The sequence below is a fragment of the Lepidochelys kempii genome, chromosome 2 (assembly GCF_965140285.1).
Source record: "Lepidochelys kempii isolate rLepKem1 chromosome 2, rLepKem1.hap1, whole genome shotgun sequence".
NCBI lineage: Eukaryota > Metazoa > Chordata > Testudines > Cheloniidae > Lepidochelys > Lepidochelys kempii.
The window spans coordinates 24,497,966-24,525,870 of NC_136381.1; the positions used below are offsets into that span (position 1 = coordinate 24,497,966).

The 27,905-nt window shown below is 41.4% G+C and overlaps 2 protein-coding genes across 13 annotated transcripts in view; one reads left to right on the plus strand and one right to left on the minus strand.

Annotated features, from left to right (window-relative positions):
• Window positions 1-19,028, minus strand: part of MTBP (MDM2 binding protein) — a 61,318-nt gene extending 42,290 nt beyond the window's left edge. For 7 of the 10 annotated variants that reach the window (XR_012157102.2, XR_012157100.2, XR_012157103.2 and 4 more), the window contains exons 1-9: window positions 18,776-19,028; window positions 17,258-17,338; window positions 13,736-13,809; window positions 13,485-13,636; window positions 6,098-6,156; window positions 4,928-5,072; window positions 2,329-2,446; window positions 1,437-1,571; window positions 472-566 (exon numbers count right to left, since the gene is read on the minus strand). Coding sequence is in view for 6 of the 10 variants with exons in the window: in XM_073330239.2 (XP_073186340.2) it covers window positions 472-566; window positions 1,437-1,571; window positions 2,329-2,446; window positions 4,928-5,072; window positions 6,098-6,156; window positions 13,485-13,636; window positions 13,736-13,809; window positions 17,258-17,338; window positions 18,776-19,013 (1,097 nt within the window). In the remaining 4 variants the exon portion in view is untranslated. Of the gene's footprint in view, window positions 1-471; window positions 567-1,436; window positions 1,572-2,328; window positions 2,447-4,927; window positions 5,073-6,097; window positions 6,157-11,999; window positions 12,185-13,484; window positions 13,637-13,735; window positions 13,810-15,844; window positions 15,954-17,257; window positions 17,340-18,775 lie in introns of those variants that run through there. The other 3 variants (XM_073330240.2, XM_073330237.2, XM_073330241.2) reach the window with 3 other exon arrangements.
• The window catches only part of MRPL13 (mitochondrial ribosomal protein L13), a 51,553-nt gene continuing 42,576 nt past the window's right edge, over window positions 18,929-27,905 (plus strand). The window contains exons 1-2 of one of the 3 annotated variants that reach the window (XR_012157104.2): window positions 18,929-19,038; window positions 20,267-20,390. Coding sequence is in view for 1 of the 3 variants with exons in the window: in XM_073330242.1 (XP_073186343.1) it covers window positions 19,012-19,038; window positions 20,267-20,390 (151 nt within the window). In the remaining 2 variants the exon portion in view is untranslated. Of the gene's footprint in view, window positions 19,039-19,209; window positions 19,416-20,266; window positions 20,391-27,905 lie in introns of those variants that run through there. The other 2 variants (XM_073330242.1, XR_012157105.2) reach the window with 2 other exon arrangements.

Genomic DNA, 27,905 nt, shown 5'->3' on the forward strand with positions numbered 1-27,905 from the left:
TATCTGAAATCCTCCATATGGAGAAAACTTTTCATTAGACATTCCAGTTCTAATATCACCTATTTATAATTAGATCTTATTAAACATCCTCAGGAAATTGCAAATATGTTAAAACTTTCATGCACCCAGAGATATTTTTTTTGAAAGTTTTTTTTTTAAATCACAGATTTCTATAACAAGAGAAGTATTATTGTGCTATAGAAAGGTAAACATTACCATAGTCTCACATCACATACTACACAGTACTTGATGTAATTGGTAATATAATCAGAAAAATAGTTTTATAATATTAATATGCATCTTTATTTTATTTCGTTTTATAGAAGCGCTAAAAGGTGCCTAGGCACCTTTGGCATAACTAAATATACATCATAAGTATAGCAAATTAAGGTAGCCCACCACAGCCCCCGTCCTCTTCCCCCACTTTGCAAACACCGGGGGGGAAAGAGGAGCTTTGAAACAAAAGGATACAGCTCAAATTCAAGATCTGATACAAAATAGGATGGCAGATCTGAGAGCACCACCAGCCGCATGAATTCTAACACAGGACCATAATAATGAAAAACCTGAAAAGAAATTAAATTCAGAATTTGTAACTTTTATATTTTAGATATTATTTCAGTGGGACTTAATCATTTGCTTTAAGTGCTTTGCTGAACTGGGTCCTTATTTAGAAACACATCTGAAGCAGGGAGGTGGGAGTGAGAAATAGAGGAAGGTTTTGCAATATAGCCAAATTAAAATATAATTAAACATCTTAAAAGGGCAAACTTATGAAATGTGCCTAAAACAATTCTTCCAATAGATTCCTTAGAATATACATATGAAATAATATGTGCAGGGCTGCTTCTGAGCCCATCTTCCCTCAGATACTACAAATACAAATCATCCAAGACCATACAATTAAGGACAAAATATATTTAGAAGCTTTAACTGTAAAAAACTATTAAAATTCATATATGTGGTTACATTAAAGGGGTTTCATATTAAGTAGTTTCCACCAATAAATGGATTTAGATTTTTAAACTTTAAAAAAGACGACCAATTTCCACTGGGTAAAAATGGTACAAGCAATTTTCAGAAAAAAGTGTTTAATAAAGTGTATTTGTACAAGTAAATAAATGAATATATGCTTCCAACATGCTACAGTAGTATTTAACATTAAATTTTTTGAAAGCTAAGAAATCAGAACCATTTTTCGTTTCTACTTTGGGAACGTAGTGTCACATTTTAGACATGTAATTAGATCAAATATTACAGATACTATCCAGACAAAAATATGAACAAGATAAGCCTTAAGAGCTGTACATTATAGAGTCAGTACTTTTATATTTGTTTTTGAATCCTGACTATCGCTTCCCTCATTATTAATTTCCTCAGGAAGGTAAAAAAAGTGAACTACTGTAGTTCAAAGAAAGATCAAACACAGGCCTTACCTCTGGCAAAATATTAGTAGTCTTTGACTGTGCTGTTTTCTTGGCAGCAAAGCAAGTATTTAAATGTGATGTGCTGAATGGTTTGGCCGAGACACCCTTTATGCAAAATTTTGGAAACCTAACTTCAAATCCAAACTAAAGAAAATAGATAGAATATTTTAAAAAGGCAGATACAAAGCCTGACATTAATGGGATGAATTAGGTTAGAAAAATGTTCATGTTCTTGCATATCAAGCATTTGGTGCAACTAGCGGATGAAGAATTAAATAAAGTTTACATAAAGCAAAGCATTATTTTAATAAACCCATTTTTCTTCAGTCAATTAAATACACAATTACTTTAAAAGGATATGGCCCAACAGATTTCAACAAACAACTAAGTACAAATAATATTAGGGTTGGATCACCAGGCAATGTACTCAAGATTAAGACATTGCAAACACAAGCAGAGTCTTCTACAGTTGAATGGTTGCTGCTTTTGTGCTAGATGTGGGTTTTCATCTGAGTACTACAAAATAGCACAGAAAGAGGATAATGGCTTGTCATGAACAACAAAAGATTTGGCTTAGAAACACACACACACACACAAACCTAAGGTAAAGAGGGTAAAAAGAATGGTACCTAAAGTTAGGCCCCTAAATCATGAAACTCCACAGTTTAGATATACTGAATTACAAAAAAAAAAAAAAAAGTCAGCTTGTACTGTCTCCGTTTAGAAAAAAAGTCTTAATGATTAAAACTTGTTTCTATATAATTAGATTGTTAAAAAATTCAGATGAAAGCAGGAAGTTTAAGCATTTATAATACAGTATATATCCCATAACAATTTCATACAGCATGTGTACACAGTGAACCAAAACAAAGTTAACCAAAACTAGAAAAAATTAATTTACCTTTCTTTCCCATATCTGAATCTCTCCTCTCCACAGCTCTTTTGAATCAATAATATTTATTAGATTATCTGAAGCCACAACATCTGCTGATAGGTAGTCTGCAATTTTTTGCCAGCCACTGTAAATGTAAAGAAAAAAGAATGAATCTCATATTTCATCTAGTTTTACAGATTAACATGCTATGTGGTTTAATCCAATGTATCTACTAAATGTTAGCACTAAACACAGACTTCTGAAAATATGTGAACACAGAGAAATATGTATAACTTTGTACTCTGAAAAGTACAAACTTTTACAGAAATGCTGGCTCCCCCTTCTGTAGGGGAAGGTGTTTCCGTGCTCCACCAAGATGACAGTAGGATGCACTGGCCTGTATCAAGCAATGACTGGCTTGGCAAAATAAGTCGGCCTGTAATTACCAGTCTTGTGGTCTGCACGTCCTACTATTGGCCATCTCTGTGTACAAAGGGGAATAAGGAGGCATGTATGGAAAGGGAAGACATTGGCTTCTCTTGCCAACTAGAAGATCTCCCTACCCTTGTTCATTGTTTGTGTGGGTTTACATGTTGAAAGAGCAGGACCAGGTTGCCTCATTATGGATAAGGGATATTCAGCACAGCACGGAGCTAAGCCTACTTGATCCAAAGCAGGTTGCACAGGGAAGTGTTGACTACCATACTTGAAACTAGGAAGGAATTTTCCATTGTGATAAATTGATCATGATAGTTTTTCATCTCCCTCTTTGTGTATTAGCAGGTGTCTTACGACAAGTAAATATTTTCTCTAGCTATAGGTGTTTATTTCAGGACTACGCATTTAGTTTCCTTGTTTTATCACAATTCTATTGACCAGGTCTCAAGCAAGGTAACATATTATGGGATTAACCCTCTGTCCCAAATGCCAGACTTGGATTTGAAAGAAAGTACATGGTTATGGCAAATGACAGCAAGACTATGGATGACTGAGCCTACCTATTGGACCCAAAGCTTAGGCACCCCTACTCTAGTTCCCAATTCTCTTCATTGGGAAAAAAGCAGCTGAAGTGACTTGTGGTTAAAAATAAAACATATCAAAGGCATTCTATATTTTACACTGAGCTGACTAGGTGGGAGGGTAATAGGCAATCAACAAACTTGGGTGTAATTAAAAATATTCAAGTCAATAGTCTTAACTTCAAAAGGCAAAAATAGCAACTTGATTCCTGTTGTAAATATAAAGGGAAGGGTAAACACCTTTAAATCCCTCCTGGCCAGAGGAAAAACCCTTTCACCTATAAAGGGTTAAGAAGCTAAGATAACCTCACTGGCACCTGACCAGAATGACCAATGAGGAGATAAGATACTTTCAAAGCTGGAGGGGGGGAGAACAAAGGGTCTGTCTGTGTGTGCGATGCTTTTGCCAAGACAAGAGCAGGAATGCAAGTCAGAACTCCTGTAAAGAGTTAGCAATCAATCTAGTTAGATATGCGTTAGATTCTGTTTTGTTTAAATGGCTGATCAAATAAGTTGTGCTGAATGGAATGGATATTCCTGTTTTTATGTCTTTTTGTAACTTAAGGTTTTGCCTAGAGGGATTCTCTATGTTTTGAATCTGATTACCCTGTAAGGTATTTACCATCCTCATTTTACAGAGGTGATTCTTTTTTCTTCAATTAAAATTCTTCTTTTAAGAACCTGATTGCTTTTCATTGTTCTTAAGATCCAAGAGTTTGAGTCTGTGTTCACCTATGCAAATTGGTGAGGATTTTTATCAAGCCTTCCCCAGGAAAGGGGGTGTAGTGCTTGGGAGGATATTTGGGGGGGGGGGGGGGAGAGACGTTTCCAAGTGGGCACTTACTTTGGTGGTGGCAGCATAAAGGTTCAAAGACAAAAGGTAAAACAGTTTGTACCTTGGGGAAGCTTTTAACCTAAGCTGGTAAGAATAAGCTTAGGGGGTCTTTCATGCAGGTCCCCACATCTGTACCCTAGAATTCAGAGTGGGGAAGGAACCTTGACAATTCCCATTTTATAAAAATTACAAACCCAGATTCAAAGTTAATCAATAATAATTGCGTGTTGTAACATATTAACTTTATACAATAGGTTATGTAAAATGAAGCCAGGATATCAGGGAAAACTAGATATATGAGGGAAAGTTGAGTAAAATGAGATAAAATATATTTATATAATGTGCCCTAGACCAGGGGTATCCAAACTTTTTGGATCGCGCACCCCCAGGGCCAGCTCTGGGGAAGCAAAAAAAAGAAAAAGCTGCCACCAGTGTGCCGCCGAAGGGTCAGCGCTGCTTTGGGGGGACTCCTCTTGCCGCGCACCCCCATGGGGGCTCTCGCACACCCCACTTTGGAGACCACTGCCCTAGATATTAAGGAAGCTTTTTAAATGCTTGCATTTCTGTCGGCCCCTTTGCTGAAAGCATGTATTTACAGCAACAGAATTGTCTGGATAGCTCCTCCTCTTAAATAACGAGAAGAGAGAAATCTGTACTTTCCTAAAGAATACCTGTCAAGAACGAAGACATTGCATGAGCTTTATTAAAAGCAGTAGTGCATGTTGACACAAAACAAATAACGAACCTGCTTGAACAACTAAAAAAATCGTACCCTTTATAGTCATTTGTTGCTATAGTGATTTTTGCAGAATGCCATTCTCTCAGATGTTTCAGGGCACCAATAGCAGGTAAGCAGTCTTTTAACTTGGGGGCATCTCTTTCAGAAGACTGTAGTATTACATCAACCATGGCTCTTCCTGTAAATAAAACACACATGGTGTGCATTAATTGCATTCATCTCATTTTAAAGAGTAAGCCAAATTTATAAAACATTCTATAGAAGATAGGTTTTACTGCTGATGGAGATCAGATATGTTTAAAGGGGCAGAATCAAGAAATGTAGGAACAAGATTTGAAACACTGCTATTGGAATTTCAGCCTGTCTCTTTAGCATCTCCTCTTGGATGTCTTGTCACCAGCTTATGCTCCACAGGAAAACCAAAACGCATTATCTTCTCTCCCAAACATTCTCTACTTCCCTCCCTTCTCTATCACCATCAGCAACTCCAGCCCTGTGACTCGAGTCAATGATACACAGATTATTTTTGACTCCCCCTTCTCCCTTGCCAGGCTGTGTCTGGTTTCATCCTCCTCAACCTCTTCAAGGTGTGTACTTTTCTTTCCATCCCTCACAGTGAAATCCGCCATTCAGACCCTCTATATCCTGCCTTGATCACTGCAACATCCTCCACTCTGACCTCCCAAAAAAAATCACACATCGCTCACTTCAGTCCAGTCATTTTCCTTGCCTGTTGATTTGATCATCACTCTCCTTTGGATCTCTCCACTAACACTCCACACCCACTTCCGCCACCCATCAGCTAGTGAATCAAATGTAAGCTTCAAAACTCTCTAATTCCCCCTCCCTATTCACACTTGCACATTGGGCTTCATGTTACCTACCCTCCACCCCCTCTCTGCCAATGTTCTCAACCTCCATCTGCCTTCTCACAATCAGTTACCTCCATCACTTCTTCCACACAGCCCCCACCACATGCATGGTCCAACCTCCCTGAGCTTATTCACAAGGCAAATATCCAGTCCATGTTTAAGTCACTAAAGTATCCACTTCTGCAATGCCACCTAGAGTGAAACTAGCTGACATTTAAAAATTCCCCATTTGTTGCTCCCATTCCCTTAACTTCTGTCTGTCTGTCCTTAGCCTGCAAGCTCCTCAGAACAGGGACCTTCACGATAAACACTAGCCTTTCTGTGAAATTACCAGGAGCAGGGAGCTTGTCCGATAACTGATGTAGACTCTCTGCAGATTCTTCATAGACACTGAAATTAAAAAGGATTACCAGACTGAAAAAGTTTATATACAAAATTATCCAGAACTAAATTACCTGTAATGATATTTAGCACTTCATGAAAGTATATTACGTCTTTAAAGCACGAAGCAATTACCATATAAACCCTGCAAGGAATCACTGACATTTCCACTTTACTCACAGGGACACAAAGGCAGATGGAGAAATCACTTAACCTAAGGCCATAGAGTCAGTGGTAGAACTGGGTTTAGAATTCAAGAGTATTTGGCTCCCAGCTCTGTGCTCTGTCCACTAGTCTATGCTGCCTCTCAAAGCGAGTAACCAAAGGTAAAATCTTCAGCTTCATTTACAGCTCTTTACAATCTTCTGCTCTGTAGTACTATAGCTATCAACATATTAACAATAATGGATAACTATCCATCCTATGTATTTTACTACTTACATTTAATATGAGTAGTTTCATTCTCAGTGCTACACATTTACCTATTGCAACAGAATCTACTACATTTACATGTGTAATCTTATTTTCCAGAAGAGACGTGCAAGGCATGCCTTATCTTGGTACAAGTGACAGCATAAGAACATACACCATATACACTACATAAAAGCCTAGATTTTAAACTTAAAAACGGTAGGAATTTAAGTATCTAAGATTTTAAACAGCCAGAAGAAAAGTGTAGTCAATTGGTTCCCTCTAAGATTAAAAAAAACCACCCCAATATCTCTAGAATGCCAACTACTCTATATGTTAACAACCTGTGCTCTATGCTGCCATTTCCTCACTATCAAGATTTGTAATTTGTTCTTTAGAACCGAAGTTTTGGGGATTTTTTCTTAAGCTCTTCCCTGAATTCAAGTCACCTGAGCAAATGCTGTGTTACAATGAATCAACTTTAGACCTAGCGTGCTGATTTCTGCAAGAGTGAGCCATCCCCTTTTTGGAGTGGTTACACTTGAGGAGGCAAGAAGCTTGTGTTCCTATTACTGGGTTTTTTTGTGATTACTTTCATGAGTTCACGTTTTGTGACATAGCTGTTTTGCTTTTTGGATTTTTAGTTATTATTAGGGCCCTACCAAATTCATGGCCATGAAAAACGCATCACAAACTGTTAAATCTGGGGTCTTTTGTGTACTTTTACTCTATACTACACAGATTTCACGGGGGACACAAGCGTTTCTCAAACTGGCGGTCCTGACACAAAAGGGAGTTGCAGGGGGATCACAAGGTTATTTTAGGGGGCTCGGGGTATTGCCACCCTTATTTCTGTGCTGCCTTCAGAGAGCAGTGGCTGTTGGCCAGATGCCCAGCTCTGAAGGCAGCACCCTGCCAGCAGCACCCCGGAAGTAAGGATGGCAATACCGTACCATGACATCCTTACTTCTGAGCTGCTTCCTTCAGAGCTGGGTGGCCGGAGAGTGGCAGCTGCTGACTGAGGGCCCAGCTCTGCCGGCAGCAGCACAGAAGTAAGGGTGACAGTACCATACCACTTCTGCGCTACAGCTGGCGGCAGCTCTGCCTTTAGAGCTGGGCTCCTACAATTACAACACCATGAAATTTCAGATTTAAATAGCTGAAATCATGAAATCACCATGAAATTGACCAAAATGTACCGTGCATTTGGTAGGGCCCTAGTTATTATTGTTGGGTTAACCATCTCCTTCTCTTTTGTATCTCCACTAAGATGTTGTGAGGGGAGCAGTGTAAGCCTTGCTGTGATGGAAGAGATCCCGCTAGGCTCCCCATGAGGCATAACCACTTCCCCTTTGAAAAGTTTATTGTTGGAGTTCTAACATGTTTCAATTATACAAAGGCTTTATTATGCAGATTATACATTGTTAAAAAGCCAAAGGGAAAAACCTAACATTCAGTTTTGCTTGTATTAGGACTCTGTATTAGGACTCTGTGCCTTTAAAAGCAAGGAGGAGGAGAAAATGGCAAAGGCAAGTGAAAAGCAGAGCCAAGACCAGATGAGTACTGCCTCATCTGTTCTCTGGCCTACATAGAGGGGATGGAGTGTGAGTAGATAAGTGACAGAGACCTATCAGAGATGTCACTGAACTGTGGGCAAGAACACTGTGGAGTAGCACTGGGTAGCACTATTGCAACTGGCATGTTCTGGCAATTCTGGCATTACAGTGGTGCAGAGGGACACAGTGGAGGATGCAACTGTGTTTATCTTTGCTCAGAGTAAGTGAAATAACAGTGGTATGAATGTCAGTGCACACTTGGAAGAAGTTGTGAGTGTAGACACATGGCACCTACCCAAGTGCTTGGTGGCTACATCTGCGGTAGAATGGTCTACATTAGAGCATTTTGGCAAAGTCAAAAATGCTGTAGAGAAGATCCTAAAACTGGTGTTACTTGGAAATATTTTTTGTAGATTATCATCAGAATAACAAAAGTGAGTATACAAAAACTAAAAGCCTGATTTTAAAAGTATATTTGAAGACACACTGCTATCTATTTTATAAAGATGCTATGTTTCAGAGAATAACTGACTGGCTCTTCTAGTGGCAATTTCTCCCCATGATGCATTAGCACATTTTATAGTTTTTAAACTAAGGGCTGAGGGAAAGCCAACAGGTACAGAGAAGCATGTGGTTCGGACAGAGACATCCCTTAGGGAAGGATCTACTAATGGAGATTCCCTATGTCTTAGTAAGCAGGAGAGTATGGAAGATAAAATACAGGTATGATTTGATGAGAAACAGTCAAATGAAAAAAAGTCTCATTCAATTACATCATGTAATGGGAGACAGCTAAAAAGTAACAAGTTTTTAAAGTGCTTATATACCAATGCTAGAAGTCTAAATAAATAATAAGATGGGTGAACTAGAGTGCCTCGTATTAAATGAGGATTATTGATAATAATAGGCATCACAGAAACTTGATGGAATGAGGATAATCAATGGGACAGAGTAATAACAGGGTACAATATATATCAGAAGGACAGAACAGGTCGTGCTGATGGGAGAGTGGCACTACATGTGAAAGAAAGCACAGAGTCAAATGAAGTAAAAATCTTAAATGAACCAAACTGTACCATAGAATTTCTATGGATAGCAATTCCATGCTCGAATAATAAGAAGATAGAAGTAGAGATATATTACTGACCACCTGACCAGAATGGCGATAGTGACTGTGAAATGGTCAAGGAGATTAGAGAGGCTATTAAAGTAAATAACTCAATAATAATGGGGGATTTCAACTATCCTCATATTGACTGGGTACATATCACCTCAGGACAGGATGCAGAGATAAAGTATCTTGACATCTTAAATGACAGCTTCTTGGAGCAGCTAGTCCTGGAACCCACAAGAGGAGAGGCAATTCTTGATGTGTCCTAAGTGGAGCGCAGGATCAGGTCCAAGAGGTGAATATAGCTGGATCACTTGGTGATAATGACCATAATATAATTAAATTTAACATCCCTGTGGCAGGGAAAACACCGCAGCAGCCCAACACGGTAGCATTTAATTTCAGAAAGGGGAACTACACAAAAATGAGGAGGTTAGTTAAACAGAAATTAAAATGCACAGCACCAAAAGTAAAATCCCTGCAAGCTGCATGGAAACTTTTTAAAGACGCCATAATAGAGGCTCAACTTAAATGCATATCCCAAATTAAAAAACATAGTAAGAGAATCAAAAAAGAGCCACCATGGCTAAACAACAAAGTAAAAGAAGCAGTGAGACAAAAAGGCATACTTTAAAAAGGAGAAGTTAAATCCTAGTGAGGAAAATAGAAAGGAGCATAAACTCTGGCAAATGAAGTGTAAAAATATAATTAAGAAGGCCAAAAAAGAATTTGAAGAACAGCTAGCCAAAGACTCAAAAAGTAAGAGCAAAATGTTTTTTAAGTACATGATAAGCAGGAAGCCTGCTAAACAACCAGTGGGGCCACTGGACGATCAAGATGCTAAAGGAGCACTCAAGGACGATAAGGCCATTGCAGAGAAACTAAATGAATTCTTGGCATCAGTCTTTATGGTTGAGGATGTGAGGGAGATTCCCAAACCAGAGGCATTCTTTTTAGGTGACAAATCTGAGGCACTGTCCCGGGTCGAGGTGCCATTCGAGGAGGTTTTGGAACAAATTGATAAACTAAACAGTAATAAGTCACCAGGACCAGATGGTATTCACTCAAAAGTTCTGAAGGAACTCAAATGTGAAATTGAAGGACTACTAACTGTACCTAACATTTAAATCAGCTTCTGTGCCAAATGACTGGAGAATAGCTGATGTGACACCAATTTTTAAAAAGGGCTCCAGCGGTGACCCCAGCAATTCCAGGCTGGTAAACCTGACTTCAGTACCAGGCAAACTGGTTGAAACTATAGTAAAGAACAAAAAACTGTCAGACACATAGATGAACATAATTTGTTGGGGAATAGTCAACATGGTTTCTGTAAAGGAAAATCATGCCTCACCAATCTACTAGAATTCTCTGAGGGGGTCAACAAGCATGTGGACAAGGGGGAATCTAGTGGATATACTGTATTTAGATTTTCAAAAAGCCTTTGACAAGCTCCATCACCAAAGGCTCTTAAACAAAGTAAGCAGTCATGGCACAAGAGGGAAGGTCCTCTCCTGGATTGGTAACTGGTTAAAAGATAGGAAACAAAGGGTAGGAATAAATGGTCAGTTTTCAGAATGGAGAGAGGTAAATGGTGGTGTTCCCCAAGGGTCTGTTCTGGGACCAGTCCTACTATACATATTCATAAATGGTCTGGAAAAAGGGGTAAACAGTGAGGTGGCAAAATTTGAGGATAATACAATACTCAAAACAGGTAAGTCCTAGGCAGACTGCGAAGAGTTACAAAAGGATCTCTCAAAACTGGGTGACTGGGCAACAAAATGGCAGATGAAATTCAATGTTGATAAATGCAAAGTAATGCACATGGGAAAACATAATCCCAACTATACATATAAAATGATGGGTTCTAAATTAGCTGTTACCACTCAAGAAAGAGATCTTGGAGTCACTGTGGATAGTTCTCTGAAAACATCCACTCAATGTGCAGCAGCAGTCAAAAAAGCGAACAGAATGTTGGGAATCATTAAGAAAGGGATAGATCAGTGGTTCTCAAAGCCAGGCTGCTGCTTGTTCAGGGAAAGCCGCTGGCGGGCCGACCGGTTTGTTTACCTGCTCGTCCACAGGTTCGGCCAGTGGGAGCCGCAATCGGCCGAACCTACGGATGTGGCAGATAAACAAAGCGGTCCGGCCCGCCAGGGGCTTTCCCTGAACAAGCGGCGTACCGGCTTTGAGAACCACTGGGATAGATAATAAGACAGAAAATATCATATTGCTTCTATATAAATCCATGGTACGCCCACACTTTGAATACTGCATGCAGATGTGGTCGCCCCATCTCAAAAAAGATATATTGGAATTGGAAAATGTTCAGATAAAGGCAACAAAAATAATCAGGGACAAGAAACGGCTGCCGTTTGAGGAGAGATTAATAAGACTGGGACTTTTCATCTTGGAAAAGAGATGACTAATGGGAGATATGATAGAGGTCTATAAAATCACGACTGGTGTAGAGAAATTAAATAAGGAGGGGTTATTTACTCCTTCTCATAACACAAGAAATAGGGACCATCAAATGAAATGAATAGGCAGCAGGTTTAAAACAAACAAAAAGTAGTATTTTTTCACACAATGCACAGTAAACCTGTGGAACTCCTTGCCAGAGGGTGCTGTAGAGGCCAAGATTATAACAGGGTTCAAAAAAGAACTAGATAAATTCATCAATGGCTATTGGCCAGGATGGACAGGGATGGTGTCCCTAGCCTCTGTTTGCCAGAAGCTGGGAATGGGCGACAGTAGATGGATCACTTCATAATTACCTGTTCTGTTCATTCCCTCTGGGGCACCTGGCATTGACCACTGTCAGAAGACAGGATGCTGAGCTAGATGGACCTTTGGTCTGACCCAGTATGGCTGATTTTATAGGTTTTTCAGTTTTCAACATGCATTTAAACTTGTTTTACTCATTTGTTTGCTCTCCTTTCTCTCCATAAACTTACTTTATCTTGAAATGATAAAATGAAAAGAGATTTAGACTAAACATAATTCTAACAGATTATATGCTATACCTGAGATTATCAAAAGGACCTAAGGTAGTTATACATGAGCACTAACTGGAAGCAGAAATTTCTGTTCTGTCAGAAATGCTGACATTTCAAAATTTGTTTTTGTTCACATTTGGAACAAAAAGGCAAAATTCAAGATTTCCCTTGGAACAAAAATTCCAAATATTTCAATTTGGTAACAACAAAATAATTCAATAACATCAAACCAATATCTAGTATTAAATGTAATATTTTATAATTATTATAAAAACCAAAATTAAATTAATCAAATCAATAAAGTCAAAACAAACAAAATTGTCAAAATCAGCACATTCCCATGAAATGGTTTTGATTCGGACCAATCTGCATTCTCCAGTGGAAAACGTTTCAAAATTTTTTTTGACCAGTTATATTAGACACCCAACTCCTACAGCATTTCAGTGAGATTTGAGCACCTAACTGCCTCAGGCTCCTTTGAAAATCCTGGAACATGTCACTACAATGGACCTTTTTGAGGAAATAAAATATAAGAATATAATATAAATTTTAACTGTGCATACACACATCATTCAAGACAGGCAGAGTATTAGGTATTCTAGTCACTGAACAGCTAGAAGTAAAATGACAGATTAGCAAACAAACATCTTGTGATACTTTGAAATGATGTCAAAGTTCTTAAAAAACAGAGAACAAAAATCAATCCCCTATATTTATGTTTAACTGACTGATTCAAACATCTTGATGTAGAACAAAAAGGGGATATGTTTCATGCCTGTCTCAGCATCTTAATTAAGCCAGCAGTTAGAACTAATGAAAAAGAATTCATTCACTGGGTATTCACAGGAAGCAAGATAAAACTTAAGAGCACCACTCACAATATTGGGCTGCCAGTTAATTAAGCACCAAAAAGTAGGGTCTGCCTCTGGCTAGAAAATATGCATGCTGTTTCCAAACCAAGTCAAGGTTTCCATGTAAACTTTATTATATCCTGCATTTTCGTAGTAGAATATTTCTTTTCGTACAAAAATTTCAGTGGTTAGTAAGATAACTTTTATGGAATAACAAAATAACTAAGATATTTTAAAGTAAAGAGTCATGTAAAAACCACACTGAATTTTGGATTTAAAGGTTTTCAGGGATTACTGATTAATTAAAATGGACACAAACTATCATCAAAAGAACTAATTAGTTCACTTGGTTCCCTTGTTCTGTATCGTATCTGAATCACTACATGTTTCAATAAAAATTTAATAAACATACTCAATCAATGACAGTGACTCTCTGCTGCTGCTATCTTCCTCCTCAAAACTCTGAATAGCACTCAGGCATTCTTCTATACTGGTTTGAAGAGAGTTTTCACTTTCATCTTTTTTCACATCGAAATTGATCTCCTCCCAGTCAGAACTACAAAACTAATGAAGCAAAAGGAACATATTAGTCCAAGTGCTGATTTATGTTAATCAAAATTTGCACAGTCAGCTAAAGAGTTACAGAACTGTGTTTCTTCTTACCTGATAAAAATCATATATAACTTGATTTGCAAAATACCATTTCCTCATACCTGGAACGCCGGCCACGGAACATGCTAAAGAGGAATAAAACAAATTTTTAAACATCAAAAGCAATCCATACACGTCCATTCTTCCTATTTCAATTTCATTTTCTTCTTACAAAGATTTTGAATTAAGATTTTTACTTGTGACCTTACTTTACTGCTTGAGTTACTTAAATTTCTAACCCAGTCATATATAACTTTTCAGGTAACTACAGCCATTTTTTTTTTTAAACGAAGATGCTTTCTTTTGGCTATAATTTGCCCTCTGTCCTGGGCAGGCTCTATTTTGGTCATCTGAGGACCTATGTTACAAATACAACCATGTCAGGTAACCTGGTTATAACATAGTTACCCCCAATGTGCTAACAAATGTCCTAATTTGTAGTATGTGCAGAATATTGGGGCTTTAGCCTACAGATATGTTGAAGATCCAGCCTGCACTACAAATTGATTCCATTCCAGACTGGTTGAAACCAATTAATAATGGGGGCAACTGCCTTGTAATCAGTTCCCCCAACGTGGCTGTATTGTAGCATAGGTAAGACATGCATAAAAATTGCAAATCGTGCCACACTAAACTGAATGGTGGTGAATCTGTAGATGGTAAAAGTTACCAGTATTGGAAGGTCATATTTGCATCTTAGTTTTGTAGCAAAACGTGCTTAACATGTACTTTTTAATATGCCACTGTTGCTTACGCATTAGTCTTCTTTTGGTATCACAACTAAAGCCACAGGCACTGAATCATGTGTGAGCCTCTAATTGTACCAAGGATAATGTAAGAGAATTTCTCAGTTTGATTCTTCACAATTATCCCCTCCCACAATTTATGCACATACTTCAGCTGAATCACAACACTCATCAGCATGGCTCAGATGGTTGATAGAATGAGAGAGTAATGTTTTCCCTAAATCAGCAAGCATTGCAGTGACTTCCCTAAAACTGAAAATAACATTGCCAGCTCAGTAGTCTGATAACTCTCTCAAACTGCTTAACTTAAAAGCGGGGTCCCTCCTCATGGCTCATAATCAGCTGTCCACTGGAGGTAATGGGCTGGCCGTAAACAAACAGAACATATCCAGATCAGTTAATTATATTTTGTAAAGTAATTAATTCACCCTTTTGCCTAAAAATTAACAAATTACTTTGTTTAGTTGTTTTGAAATCCAGTCATTCCTGACCTACGCATAAAGCTATAGCCATGGTACTCAGTAAGGTCACAATTGTGCTATGTAAGTCACACATAAATGCATCAGCTATCAGAGATTAACAGGTTGATTATTAAGTAAATCAGTAATATAATACTCAAATTAAATAGTGAATTTCAGGTATTGTCAAAAAATACCAGAACAGGCACCTTAGAAATTTGTACAAGTTCATCAGAGGATCTCAAAGCACTTTACAAATGTTCATTACTTGAGGCTCTGAATGCCTCTGCAAGCTTTACACGTTTTACATCCATTAAAATGAACCAAGGCACAAAGAACATGATTATTAATAAAAAACCTGGGACCACAAGTATAATTATGAAGGGCCTGATCATGGGAGATAAGGAGCTCATCACCTCACAGAGTCAGTCCGTAGCCAAGGCACAATGGGTATGACCTGAACAAGGAGTTGCCATGAGCGAGTGCAGACCTGAAGAAAACTCAGTCTGCTATTCTTGCCATTTGACTTTACTGCCACTAAACCACAGTGCCCTGGCTGCTAGGAACAAGACACAACATGTAGATTAATATAGTTTTTGGACAACATTTGCTTACCTGACACTTACTAGTCAAAATAAAAAAAACCTGAGAGGCCACATTTCCTACTGCCCAAAGCCACATACCTTGTATTCTATACAGATTCTTATACCACGCTCATCCATATAGTATTTGAGCACCTTCCAGTAGTAGATTAAGAAATGTGAATAAAATCTGTCACATTTTGTTTCTTCTCTCATCATTTCCCCTTGAGAGAAGTGTGAGTAGTGGAATGCCTTGTGGTAGGGCTTGCTATTTTTTAAGTGTACGTGTCTATATATTTATGTTAAAGACAACAAAATCAAAGAGATGAGCCTTGCCTTAGAGCAGAAGGTGTGAAGTTTGCAATGGTCCTTATTTCAGGTGAAAGTTGTTTCCACAGTCTCTGACTCCCAAGAAAGTACTGTTTCACACACAGACAAGCTTTACCTTTTCAAGTGAAGGAATAGAACAGATAGTATGTACTGTATTTAACTATAATATTGTCAGTGTTCTATTTAATACTTTTTTATGATGTAGCTTACAACTTGGTTTTACTGAAAAAGCAGAAAAATAATTTGACTATATTATTCAACATGTTTCACTGGAATTTGCTCAAATACTAGTTAGTGAAAATACTGACAGTGGACAGTTTGACAAGCTCTTTGGAAATTATTACAACTCTCTTGCATGTGTTATGCCCTCTTTCCCTTCCTAGCTTCATTCCAGTTGCTTTCTTCTTTCTTTCCTATGATAAATCATGATCTTTTCTTGAGTTGTCCTCTGTATCCATTTCCCCTTTTCTCCATCCACCCACCTTTTGTGTCTGCCTCTCTCTCATTTTCCCTACATAGTGTCTCACAACAAAAATCTCACTATGTACTTTACTTCTCCTTTTCAACTTATCCCATCAGTCCTTCCACCTCTTTCTCCTGCCCACACTCATCCATAAGGCCTGGAAATTCTACAGACGCCTAATATCTAGAGAACTAAGCCTATTAGCCAGAGAAAAATATGGAAAATAGGTGGGAGAAGGAAATGTGACTGTCCATGGCAATGCCCATCCCGCTCCCCCTTCCCTCCACTAAGCTGCTGGGCAAGGCGAGGAAAATGCTGGGGTTCCTGTCAGAGCGCTATCCCAGGACATTGTTTTAAGGTCCTAGCTTTCATTTCAGCTTCCTGCCCAAAGGTTTCTAAAACACATTAAATCCCCTAAATCAATTGCTAGAAGAGAGAAAAAGAATTCTCTCTGTTCCACCTCATACCCCTGAAACAACTCCTCCTCCTGGCTGCAAAGATGGGTGGAGGTTTTTACCCCCAATCACCTGGCTACTTCCTGCGCAAGGGGAGTCAAGGGAAGACCTCACCATTTCCCAAGCAGCAGCAAAATGAAAGTGACTCTTATTTTTGTCAGTTTCAGTACTGCCTCCTTCTGAACAGCAATGAAAACACCTGTTGTAGCTTGGGAAAGCCACAAGCTGGAGCAGACACTGTGGCTGTCAGGAGTTTTTTCTGGCTAAATCTGCATTGGTTATACTTGTTTCACATTTGGAAGATTTTCTTCAAAAATATAATGGCTAGAAACTTTAATTGTGGATTTAAAAAAAATGAAAGCACAGATTCTGCAGAGAGTGACGACATTCATTCATTCAAACGTTCCTATTTGCCCGGGGAACACAATTTTTCAAGCCATGGTTAAACAACAATAACCACAATTACATTTGCCTTATATTGCTGTTTGCCACTATATTTACCTGGGAATGTGCTTACATCCTCATTTATAAAGGTTCTACAATTTTCTTTCAGAAGGTTATAAACATTTGCAGTAGTTATACCTGCAAAAAACAAGTTTCTATTAATAGAAAATACAAAAACAATTCCTTCCTTTCTTGCAAACGCCAGAAAACTTGCTAGTTAGCCCAGCAGATCCAGTTAGTCTCAAGTGTCTGTTTAGCAGAGGGTGCCTTTAAAGGATATGCAAAGAAGAGCCTCTTTTGAGGCCTGAAATTTGTTGTGACACATTCAGCCAGGAAGAGAACTCACAAGAGCAATATCATGGGAACTTGCACCTCCCCATCCATAAGAAAGTTCAACTTGCCACAATTTACCCAGGGTCTGGGCAGATTCTCCCTTACTGACAATTTTTAAAATCAAGACTGGATGTTTTTTCTAAAAGATCTGCTCTAGAAACTATTTTGGAGAAGTTCTATGGACTGTGTTACACAGGAGGTCAGATTAGACGATTACAATGCTCCCTTCTGGCCTTAGAATCTATGAATTAATCTACAAATGAAAAAACAAAACCACAAAAAAGCTACCAAGTCACAAAGGGCCAGCTTCTGAGATGTGCCATAGCATAGAACTGTTGCCTAGAACTGTTGCGGGCACCTCTCAGAAGCTGGCCCTTTGTGACTTAAAACCACAAAAAAGCTACTAAGTCACAAAGGGCCAGCTTCTGAGAGGTGCCCGCAACAGTTCTAGGCAACAGTTCTATGCTATGGCACATCTCAGAAGCTGGCCCTTTGTGACTTGGTAGCTTTTTTGTGGTTTTGTTTTTTCATTTGTCGATTGATTCTATTGTCACTCTATACATCGGTGTGACGGTGCACTGCAAACATGACCACACGATGTAAACACCTCACGCCACAATTTTGCAGGTCTCTTTTATCCTCTAGGAAACACGCCCCGCTCCCTTGCCGGCCGGCTGCACGGTGGGATTGTTCCGAAGCTCTCCCGGTTAGGAAGGAATGATGATGGCTCAAAACCAAGCTGTTGCGAGCTCCCGGGGTGGCCTGGAGCGGAAGGCAGCGTGGCGAATGAATGCACTTGTGTGCCCACTGCGCCACGCTCAGCCTGCCCGACACCTGGGGCGCGTCCCACCAGGAATGCGCGCTGCAGGGGAAAACACGCACGACGCTCGAGCCACGACTCGAAGTCTTGACCACCCCAGTGAACTGCGAACAACGCTGGAAGTGATGCCACGGCCCCTCTCAGGGACGCGTCGCCCCGCACAGAGCCGGGGGAGGGGGTCCTAGTCACCCCTTCGCCCGCCCCCCAACGCTTGCAGCTGGTTGTACCCAGACCTCCCCCGACTCCTGTGGCCCCCAGCCGGCTCACCCACTCGGGGCCCACCGCACCAGCGCCCGCCCCCGGCGAGAGACGCCCCTCTGGCTGTGCCTGGAGGAGCCGCACCGGGCGGCGCACGACACCGCGGGACGCGAGCTCCTCGCCCCGGGGCTCTCTGGCCACCCGCGATTCCCGCTCGCCGGCACCTGCTACGCGCTCAGCGCCGCCGGCCCGCGGGGCTCTCCGCTCCTCCCAGCTCACGAACAGCAGGTACCGGTCCATAGCCGCGGCCGGGCGCCTCCGCCCGGGGGGACGCTCAGCAGCCAGCGCCGGCCGCTCCCGCCTCCAACGCCCCCGCTTCCGCTTCCCGCCGCCGCCGGGAGTCGGGGCCGGGGCCGGGTCCGGCAGCGAACCCGCTCCCCCGGCGCGCCGCTCGTCCGCCATGGCTAGCTACACCAAGGCGGCCCAGGTGAGCGGGCCCCTCCGCGGCCCCGGGCAGGGCTCCTCGCCGGGTGAGGGGACGCGGGAGCCCACGGGCCGGCCGCTGAGGCGGCTCCTCTCAGCGGGGGAGGGGAGAGCGCGGGCTGCGCCCCTCACTGGCTGCGTGCCCTCGGCCTGGTGCCTCCCTTTCCACCTCTGCGGGGACTGGTGCCTCTGCGGGGCGGGGAGCGGGGCCCTCTCCCCAGGAGCTGTGTTGTCCCTGCCCTACGGCGCAAGAGCCGGCTGCGGCCTCCAGGCCGGGGCGCTTCCCGGGGATGCGTCTGGCCTGTGGAGGGCGGCAGGCCGTGGGCTGCAGAGCAGGGAAGGGAAGGGCTCTCTGCATTTCCCTAGCAGTTTTCCCTGCAGGTAAAGCCTCCACGCGTTGCTGTATTTCCCCTCCCTGGAGAGAGGAGTAAAGCTCACCGTGCCCACGTGGGGCAGCTAATTTTGTAGGGCAGCAAGTAACATGGCAGGTACAGAAAGGAAGGAACAAACATAGGCTTCAATCTTGCAAACGCTTCGGCCGGGATTCTGCCAACAATCGGGCACCTGTCTTGGGACAGTAGTAAAATTAAGCTTCTGCATAAATGTGTGCAGTAGGCGGTGCCTAAGTGTCTGCAGGATTAAGTAAAGTGTGTAAATGTTTGCAGGCGTAGAGTCAACCGATGGAAGTCAACAGAACTATTCCTGCTGATCCTGCTCTTCACTAATGAAGTGCTTGCAGGATTAGAGCTGTAATTCTTCCATTTAAAATTGTGTCCGTCGTCCCCCCCCCCCCCCCGATGAAAGTAAAGAAAGCAGTCAGAATTATGATGGCCTATAACTCTTATTATCTTGTTAGTTAGCAATAATTTATAAGAGGACATGTAGATTTTGAAAACAATACCAGAAAGTGGAAAAGACGTCTAGCTATTTCCTCGTAGCATTATCACTATTGAAGATAATTTATACAGCACTTTACAGTTTCCCCCACCCTTTCTTAAAATCTTGGGGAAATATAATCGGACATTAATGTTTGTACAGTATTTAGAAACAGTGATTAAAGTTTTTTTCCTAAAAATTAATTTATATATTGGTTAAAAATCATGGTAGTTAATCTCTAAAATATCTAATATATTTTCTTGTAAATACGTAACATGATTGTGGTTTTGTGGAGTTATTTAGGCCGAGTGTATTTATTTTACTACATTAACTACAACTTTGTCAATCTTCTTTAGCAATGGGCTACCTTTGCCAGAGCCTGGTATCTCATAGATGGAAAGATGCAACCACCCGGAAAACTTGCAGCCGTGAGTGTAATCAGACTTCAGGGGAAGCATAAACCTATGTATCATGCACTAAGTAAGTATTGTAGTAAACTGAGGAAAGCTTGATTTCCTTCGCTTGTAAGTTTCCTTTTCTTTCAGTTTCATTAATCATATTTTTTTTAAGTTTTTGTGTTTTCTGTATTCTTTACAAACTTTAAGACTCACCATTTTGTCCCCACCTTCATTTTTTTTCTCCCTGAGGCTTTATGTCACTGAACTATTCTTCCGTATAAAGCTAGGCTGTGTATTATTTAATGCTGAACAATTACGTTGCAGTAGCACTTATAGGTAGAGTGACCAGACATCCCGATATTTAGTTGTTTGTCCCACGTCCCGACTGATGTATGGTCGGGATGCCATTTGTCCTGATATTTTGCTTCGGCAGCACTCCGACTTTTTTTTTTTTTTGCTTGGGGCGGCAAGCCTGTGGCTGCCCCACCATGTGTCCCAATATTTTGTTCTTGTCATCTGATCACCCTACTTATAGGTCTCATTTTTCTAGATGGTGTATAAACACATGGTCCCTGGCCTAACTATGTTTAACTGTAAGCTTCTCTGGGTAGGGATTTTGTATCTTCCTGTGTGTTTGTACTGCATCTAGCATAATGGAGTCATGAATCTGGTTTGAGGCCTCTGAGCAACTTCTGTAAAACAGATAATAATAGTAATATTCCCTACACTGTGCATCATGTATGGAAGCAAATGCCAGTCAGCTGTGAAAGAATGGAAGAGGAGAGCGGAGTCTAACATGCTAAGCCAATTCCATCAATGACAATCCTCTCTGCATGAGGATAAGTCTGGAGCTTTGCCAGTATGTGATTCGTTGAAGAGAGGTGGGCTAAGGCAGAGCACCAATGCTCTTTGGAGCTTTTTGACTTTTAAACCACTGAATCTTCCAGCAGAAAAAACATTTCTTAATATAATTAAAAATCTAATTTATATTTATTTTGGCACACCTGAAGTCACCAGTCAGCTGCCTTTCACAAAGGGCCTGAAGTTTATGGAGAGACTCTTACTGAATTCAGTGGATTTTGTATCAGGTCCTTGATGCTGTGCAGTCTGAGGATCCAATTCTGCAAAGAGCCCATGTGGGTAAACACCTACACCTATGTGAAGGTTCCCATTGCCTTCATTGAGGCATTGCACAGGCAATGAGAGGATCTGCCCATGTGGAGCAACTTGAAGAATTAGAGCTAATGTAGACAGTATTTTTGTTCTTACTTGCTTTTGCTTTTTTTTTTAAACAGATGTGTATCAAGTTTTACTTTTTTATCCCACTCCAGTGGAACGTTTAAAATATATTCCTAATTATAAATTTACTAGTAGCTGCAAGCCTGTGCTGTTGCATGGGTATGATTTGTAAAGTTGTGTGTAAAAAAAGCAGAAAATAGCTGGATAGTAACAGACTGCGAATCTGGTGATATTGTAAACAAAAAACCATGCTTATACCTGTTTCTATCGCTTCACACTGACTGAACAGAAATGCTAGGCTTCTGAGTGATGTTTGTGGTTTTTGTTGTGTGTGCTGGTTGGGTCGATTTGTGTGTAGTTCTGGGAGAGTTGTGTGGATTTCTGCAGGTGCCAAACGAGGGTGTGAGGGCATTGATGGGCTACGTGTTTTGGGGATTGTCTTGATTTGTATGGATGGCAAATGGAGGGTATACTGGAGTGTGCAGTCTTCCTTTTACAACCAATGAAATTGTTGTATGCAAATTAGCTGTAGATGGGGTGGTGATTGGTTGAGTCTCATTTGACATCACAGTGGTCTAGGACTCTTGGCATAGTATAGATACATGCATTAGGCCATGTCTACAAAGTTTTGCTGATGCAAGTTTCATTGGCATACATAGAATCATAGGACTGGAAGGGACCTTGAGAGATCATCTAGTCCAGTCCTCTGCATTCATGGCAGGACTAAGTATAATCTAGACCATCCTGACAGGTGTTTGTCTAACCTGCTCTTAAAAATCTCCAGTGATGGAGATTCCACAACCTCCCTAGGCAATTTATTCCAGTGCTTAACCACCCTGACATCCGCCACAGTTAGTATATCGCTTGTGCGTGTACGTATTTGGCTCCTTGCATTGGCGCTGCTTGTACTTACCAGGAGCGCTTGTGTTGATGCACAGTGCAATGTACCCTGGGTAAGTATCCCAGTGTGCAGCCTGCCACTGTTGAGCACATTGTCTTTTGCGTAGTTTTGGCAAAGCATGGTTGGCGAGAAAAGACTCATGCAAGGGTGACTGGGAGCAAGGGGTCAGCTTCCCATAATGCAGTGTTCTCCATCCCATAATATCATATCTATCCCATAATTTTTGCACCTATTTTCAATTTCCCACAAACCTGCACGGGACTTGTCACTGTCTGACATCTCTGACAGAAGTATGGAGCCTGTACCACTCTGCACTATTGTCATGGGCGTTTCAATCGCAATACACACAATCCTCTGGTATTTGCAAAGCTGCAAGAAGAACCACAAGGAGCACAGTTTTCTGGTGATCAGTTTGCTGTGGGACATAGCGAGAACCAATTCAAGGTTGTTGGTGGCATTTATGGAGTAGCTGGAAATGGTGGAGTGCCACTTCTGGGACCGAGAAATGAGCACTAACCGGAGGGATCCCATCGTAATGCAGGTTTGGGATGACAAGCAGTGACTGCAGAACTTTCGGATGCATAAGGCCACGTTCCTTGGATCTGTGTGCTGAACTTGCCATAGCCATCTAATACAGGGACCCCAAACTGAGACCTACGCTAACAGTGGAGAAGCAAGTGACAATCACACTGTGGAAATTTGTTATGTCAGATTACTACCAGTCAGTGGGAATTCATTTTGGAGTGGGAAAATCCACTGTGGGGGCCATTACCATGCAAGTGTACAGGACCATTAATAGTCTTCTGCTACGCAGAACTGAGACTCTCAGCAATGTGCAGAATATAGTGGATGGCTTTGCAGCTGTGCGGTTCCCAAGCTGAGGTGGAGCAATAGATGTGACACACATCCTTATTTTGGCTCCAGAGCACCTTGCTACAGAGTACATCAACAGGGCTATTTTTACATGGTTATGCAAGCTCTGATGGATCACCGGTGATGCTTCACTGGTTGGTCAGGAAAGGTGCATGCTGCTTGCATATTTAAGGACACAGTACTCTTCAGAAAGCTACAAGAAGGAGCCTTCTTTTCTGACCATGGATTACCATTGGCGATGTTGAAATGCTAATAGGGATCCTGCCTACCCTGTCTCTTGAACCTGTACCCGAGCCATCTTGATAGAACCAAGGAAAGATTCAAATACAGGCTCAGCTGACACAAATGACAGTTGAATGTGCTTTTGGTAGATTGAAAGGATGCTGGTGGTGTTTACTCACCAGATTGGATCTCAGTGCAAAAAATATCTCAATGGTTATAGCTGCCTGTTGTGTCCTGCATAATATTTGTGAAACAAAGGGGGAAACTTTGCTGTGGGTGTGAAGGTAGAATGGCTGTCTGCTGAGTTTGAACAGCTATCAGATGAGCTGTGTGCCTTAGAGAGGCTTTGAAAAAGCAGTGAGCCCCAGGAATGTGCTGTAGTGTACTGTGCTCAACCTGGCGTCGCAGTTTGGGTCTTGTTTCAGAATTGTCGTGCTTGCTGCATATCTGTGCATATATCACTTGACAGTGCAAGCTGGGATGCTTCCTGTACAGTTATGACTACACTGTTTGTCACTGATCCTATTGGTTGTGAGTATACCAGACCACTACTATCACTGCCAGGAGGCATTATACACCATGTGTTGTAAACTAATAAAGATGAATAACTTTCAAAACAAAACTTTCACTTATGAAAACAGCTCAAAAAAAAAAACACTTAAGTTCTTCAGCTTTAACTTAAAAAAATTTAGGAACCTTAGTAAAGAAGAGGAAGGAACATTGATGTCCTTTGTAGCTACACATACATCAGCCGAGGCTCTCACAGATCAGTGTAAGTGAAGCTGTGGTTGTCCAGGCCTTTCCCTGGTTTACATGGGTAGGAGTAGGTGTGCAGGCCATGAGGAAAGCTGAGGGGGGTATAGGGAGGCGCTGTGTTTCAGTTCTCCACAGAGGGCAAAGGGCGTTGAGCCCTGGATTGTTGAACCTGGAGATCCACAAGAGTCTGCAGCATCTGAGTTGGCTGCCTTTCCTGGTGCATCTCCCTCTCCTTTTCCTGCGTCTTTCTCCTGTTGCACTTTCCTTCTCCTTTCGGTCTGCAATATTCACCCTCCAGGTCCTCTGTTCAAGGTCTGATGCAGCACTGGCTTGCAGGATCTCACAGAACATGTCCTTCCGCGTCCTCTTTTTTTCCTCTTCCTTATATGGGTCAGTCATTCCGCTGGTGTGCAGGGGGAACCCGTCAAGGCTGCATCAGCCTCAGCTACAGATAAAACACACAGAGGTACTATTGTCAGTATAGTAGGAATGGAAAGCGAAATTTAAGATTCAGAACTTCCTGTCCACCCCCTTTCTGTTGCTCTCCTGAAGTGTTTGTGTTTATTGACACTTCTGCTTTGGAGTGCTTGTGCCCACTGCCACTCTCAGCTCAAGCCATTGTGAGTATGACCTGCCAGGGGTGAGGAAAACAAGGAGGGAGTTGCTCGGTTGCATGAAACTTAGTATAGTGCACTGGCACTGAATAACGGCACCATTTTCCACAGGAGGTGGTGATTTTTAGCTGATATCTCACTCCTTAAGGTAACAAATGCAGAGAAAGCACAGCTGCTGTAGCATCCCGAAGTCACCTGGAACCATATGCCACTATCCTGTTTACAGCAATGGTGCCTGCCAAAGTAATCACTGTCAAGGTTCCTTCCCCACTCTGAACTCTAGGGTACAGATGTGGGGACCTGCATGAAAAACCCCCTAAGCTTATTTTTACCAGCTTAGGTTAAAACTTCCCCAAGGTACAAACTATTTTACTTTTTGCCCTTTGACTTTATTGCTGCCACCACCAAGCGTCTAACAAATATATAAGAGGGAAAGAGCCCTCCTGGAAAAGTCTTCCCCCCCAGAATCCTCCCAAACCCTACACCCCTTTTTGTGGGGAAGGCTTGATAAAAATCCTCACCAATTTGCATAGGTGAACATAGACCGAAACCCTTGGATCATAAGAACAGTGAAAAGCAATCAGGTTCTTCAAAGAAGAGTTTTAATTGAAGAAAAAGTAAAAGAATCACCTCTGTAAAATGAGGATGGTAAATACCTTACAGGGTAATCAGATTCAAAACATAGAGAATCCCTCTAGGCAAAACCTTAAGTTACAAAAAGACATAAAAACAGGAATATCCATTCCATTCAGCACAACTTATTTGATCAGCCATTTAAACAAAACAGAATCTAACGCATATCTAACTAGATTGCTTATTAGCCTTTTACAGGAGTTCTGACCTGCATTCCTGCTCTGGTCCCAGCAAAAGCAACACACAGACAGAGAGAACCTTTGTTTCTCCCCCCCTCCAGCTTTGAAAGCATCTTGTCTCCTCATTGGTCCTTTTGGTCAGGTGCCAGCGAGGTTATCTTAGCTTCTTAACCCTTTACAGGTGAAAGGGTTTTTCCTCTGGCCAGGAGGGATTTAAAGGTGTTTACCTTTCCCTTTATATTTATGACAATCACCGACTGGCATGGGAAAGTGGCCCATTGCAGAGGAAGAAATAAGGTTGCCAAAGCCTAGAAACCTTCGGGAAAGGATTGCTGAGTACCTCCATGGAAGTTTCATCGAGATCTCTCAGGAGGATTCAAGGTACATCCCTGTGTTCATAAACAAACTGCTCCACATGGCCCCCACCCCACCTTACTCTTGAGGAGAATGAAGAGCAGATAGCAACTTTACCTCTCTTTGTTGTACCGCTACCTCTTGTAGTATGAATAAATTAATGAAAAGTCAGTAGCTGTGTCCTGCTAATTTTGGGGTGCCATCACTGTAATTGGAAATTTATTTACACATTTACCCAAAGTTCTTTCCTCTGTACTGTGCTTGCCCATGCTCGATTGCAGGGACTGGCTGGACTGCAGTGATATCAACAACAGTTCCTGACGCACAGCACAGCTGAACCCTCCAACACCTGTCTCCCATATTCCTCATCAACCTCCTCATTGTTCACAGCAGCAGCCTGTGACTGGAGCTCCTCACAGGTATCCACGTGGTTTGCAGCATGGTGGTAGGGTCTCTGCCAAGGATGGCATGTAGCTCTTCGTAAAAGTGGATGGTCTGCGGGTCAGCATCACATTGATTGTTGGCGCCTCTGACTTCCTGGTTTGTGTGCTGCATTTCCGTGGCTTTCACGCAGCACTACTGCTGGTCCCTGTCGTACGCCTTCTACTGCATCTCCTGAGCAATCTGCTGATAGATGTTAATGTTTCTATGGCTGGTTCGGAGCTGTGCCTGCACATCCTCTTCTCCCTACAGGCCCAGGAGATTCAATATCTTCTCTCTGCTCCAGGCAGGTGTGTGTCCAGAGCATGTAGCCGACATAATCAGCTGGGCCGTTGCACACATGAACAAAGCAGATAGAGGTGTGCTCACCAAGCTGGGCAATGAGGAAAAGGCATTTCAAAAATTCGCAGGGGTTTTAAAGGCAGAGTAGGGGGCTTCTGAAATGTATGATCCCTAGATAGAGGAGTTAACAATTGTGACCAGAGTGGTCCGTGTTGGGCATTGTGGGACAGCTGCTTGAGGACTGTTAGGGTAACGCACAGGTAACACAGCATCTACACTCGTGCTACATCAACCTCCATACATAGACCATGGTTCAGTGCCACTCAGGGAGCTGGTGTTGTATGCCGTCATAATGGGCCACTTTACATCTGTGGGAGATAAATTTAATTGTAGACTTGTGCACAATTACGTCAACATAGGGTGGCTTACGTCAACCTACCTTTGTAGTATAGACCAGGCTTTACTGTAGCTATATCTCATGGGTATAATTCAAAAAGTAAAAACAGCTAAGAACTTAAAAATTGGATGGTAACAGTCAGCAAAACTTGGTGATGATTCAGCCTGGTGATATTCTGGACAAAAAGAGCCCTCAATTATGCTGTAGCTGTTTCCATCGCTTTATGCTGCCTCTACAGATGTTTTAGGCTTTGGAATGAAACACACACAGTGACGCTCCTGGAATCTTCTTATATAAATTTTGTCTACAATCTATTGTGATTATACCTTACAATGCTAAAAGAGATATTAGAACAACAAATATTTATTTTTTTAATTTTTAGTTTGTGCATTTGACAACACAATATGGCTGCTTGTGGTTTGGCATCATTGTTTTACGTATATAACTGTGCAGTTATAACAGAGAGAGAAACGTTTTAACAAATAGCAAAATATTATTGTGAAACCAAAATAATGTGAAAGTGAGCATAGGGGCAAGTACAGTAACTGACACTACTTTTTAACTTTTTTTTTTAAATTGACATTAAAATACATCAAATTGGTTGTCTCTTTACGTAAAACACATGACAAAATTGTTCATTAAAAGCTACTTCCTTTTCAAGCAGAATTTTCAAAATATACGAATAAAATGTTTCTCATCTCTTTTT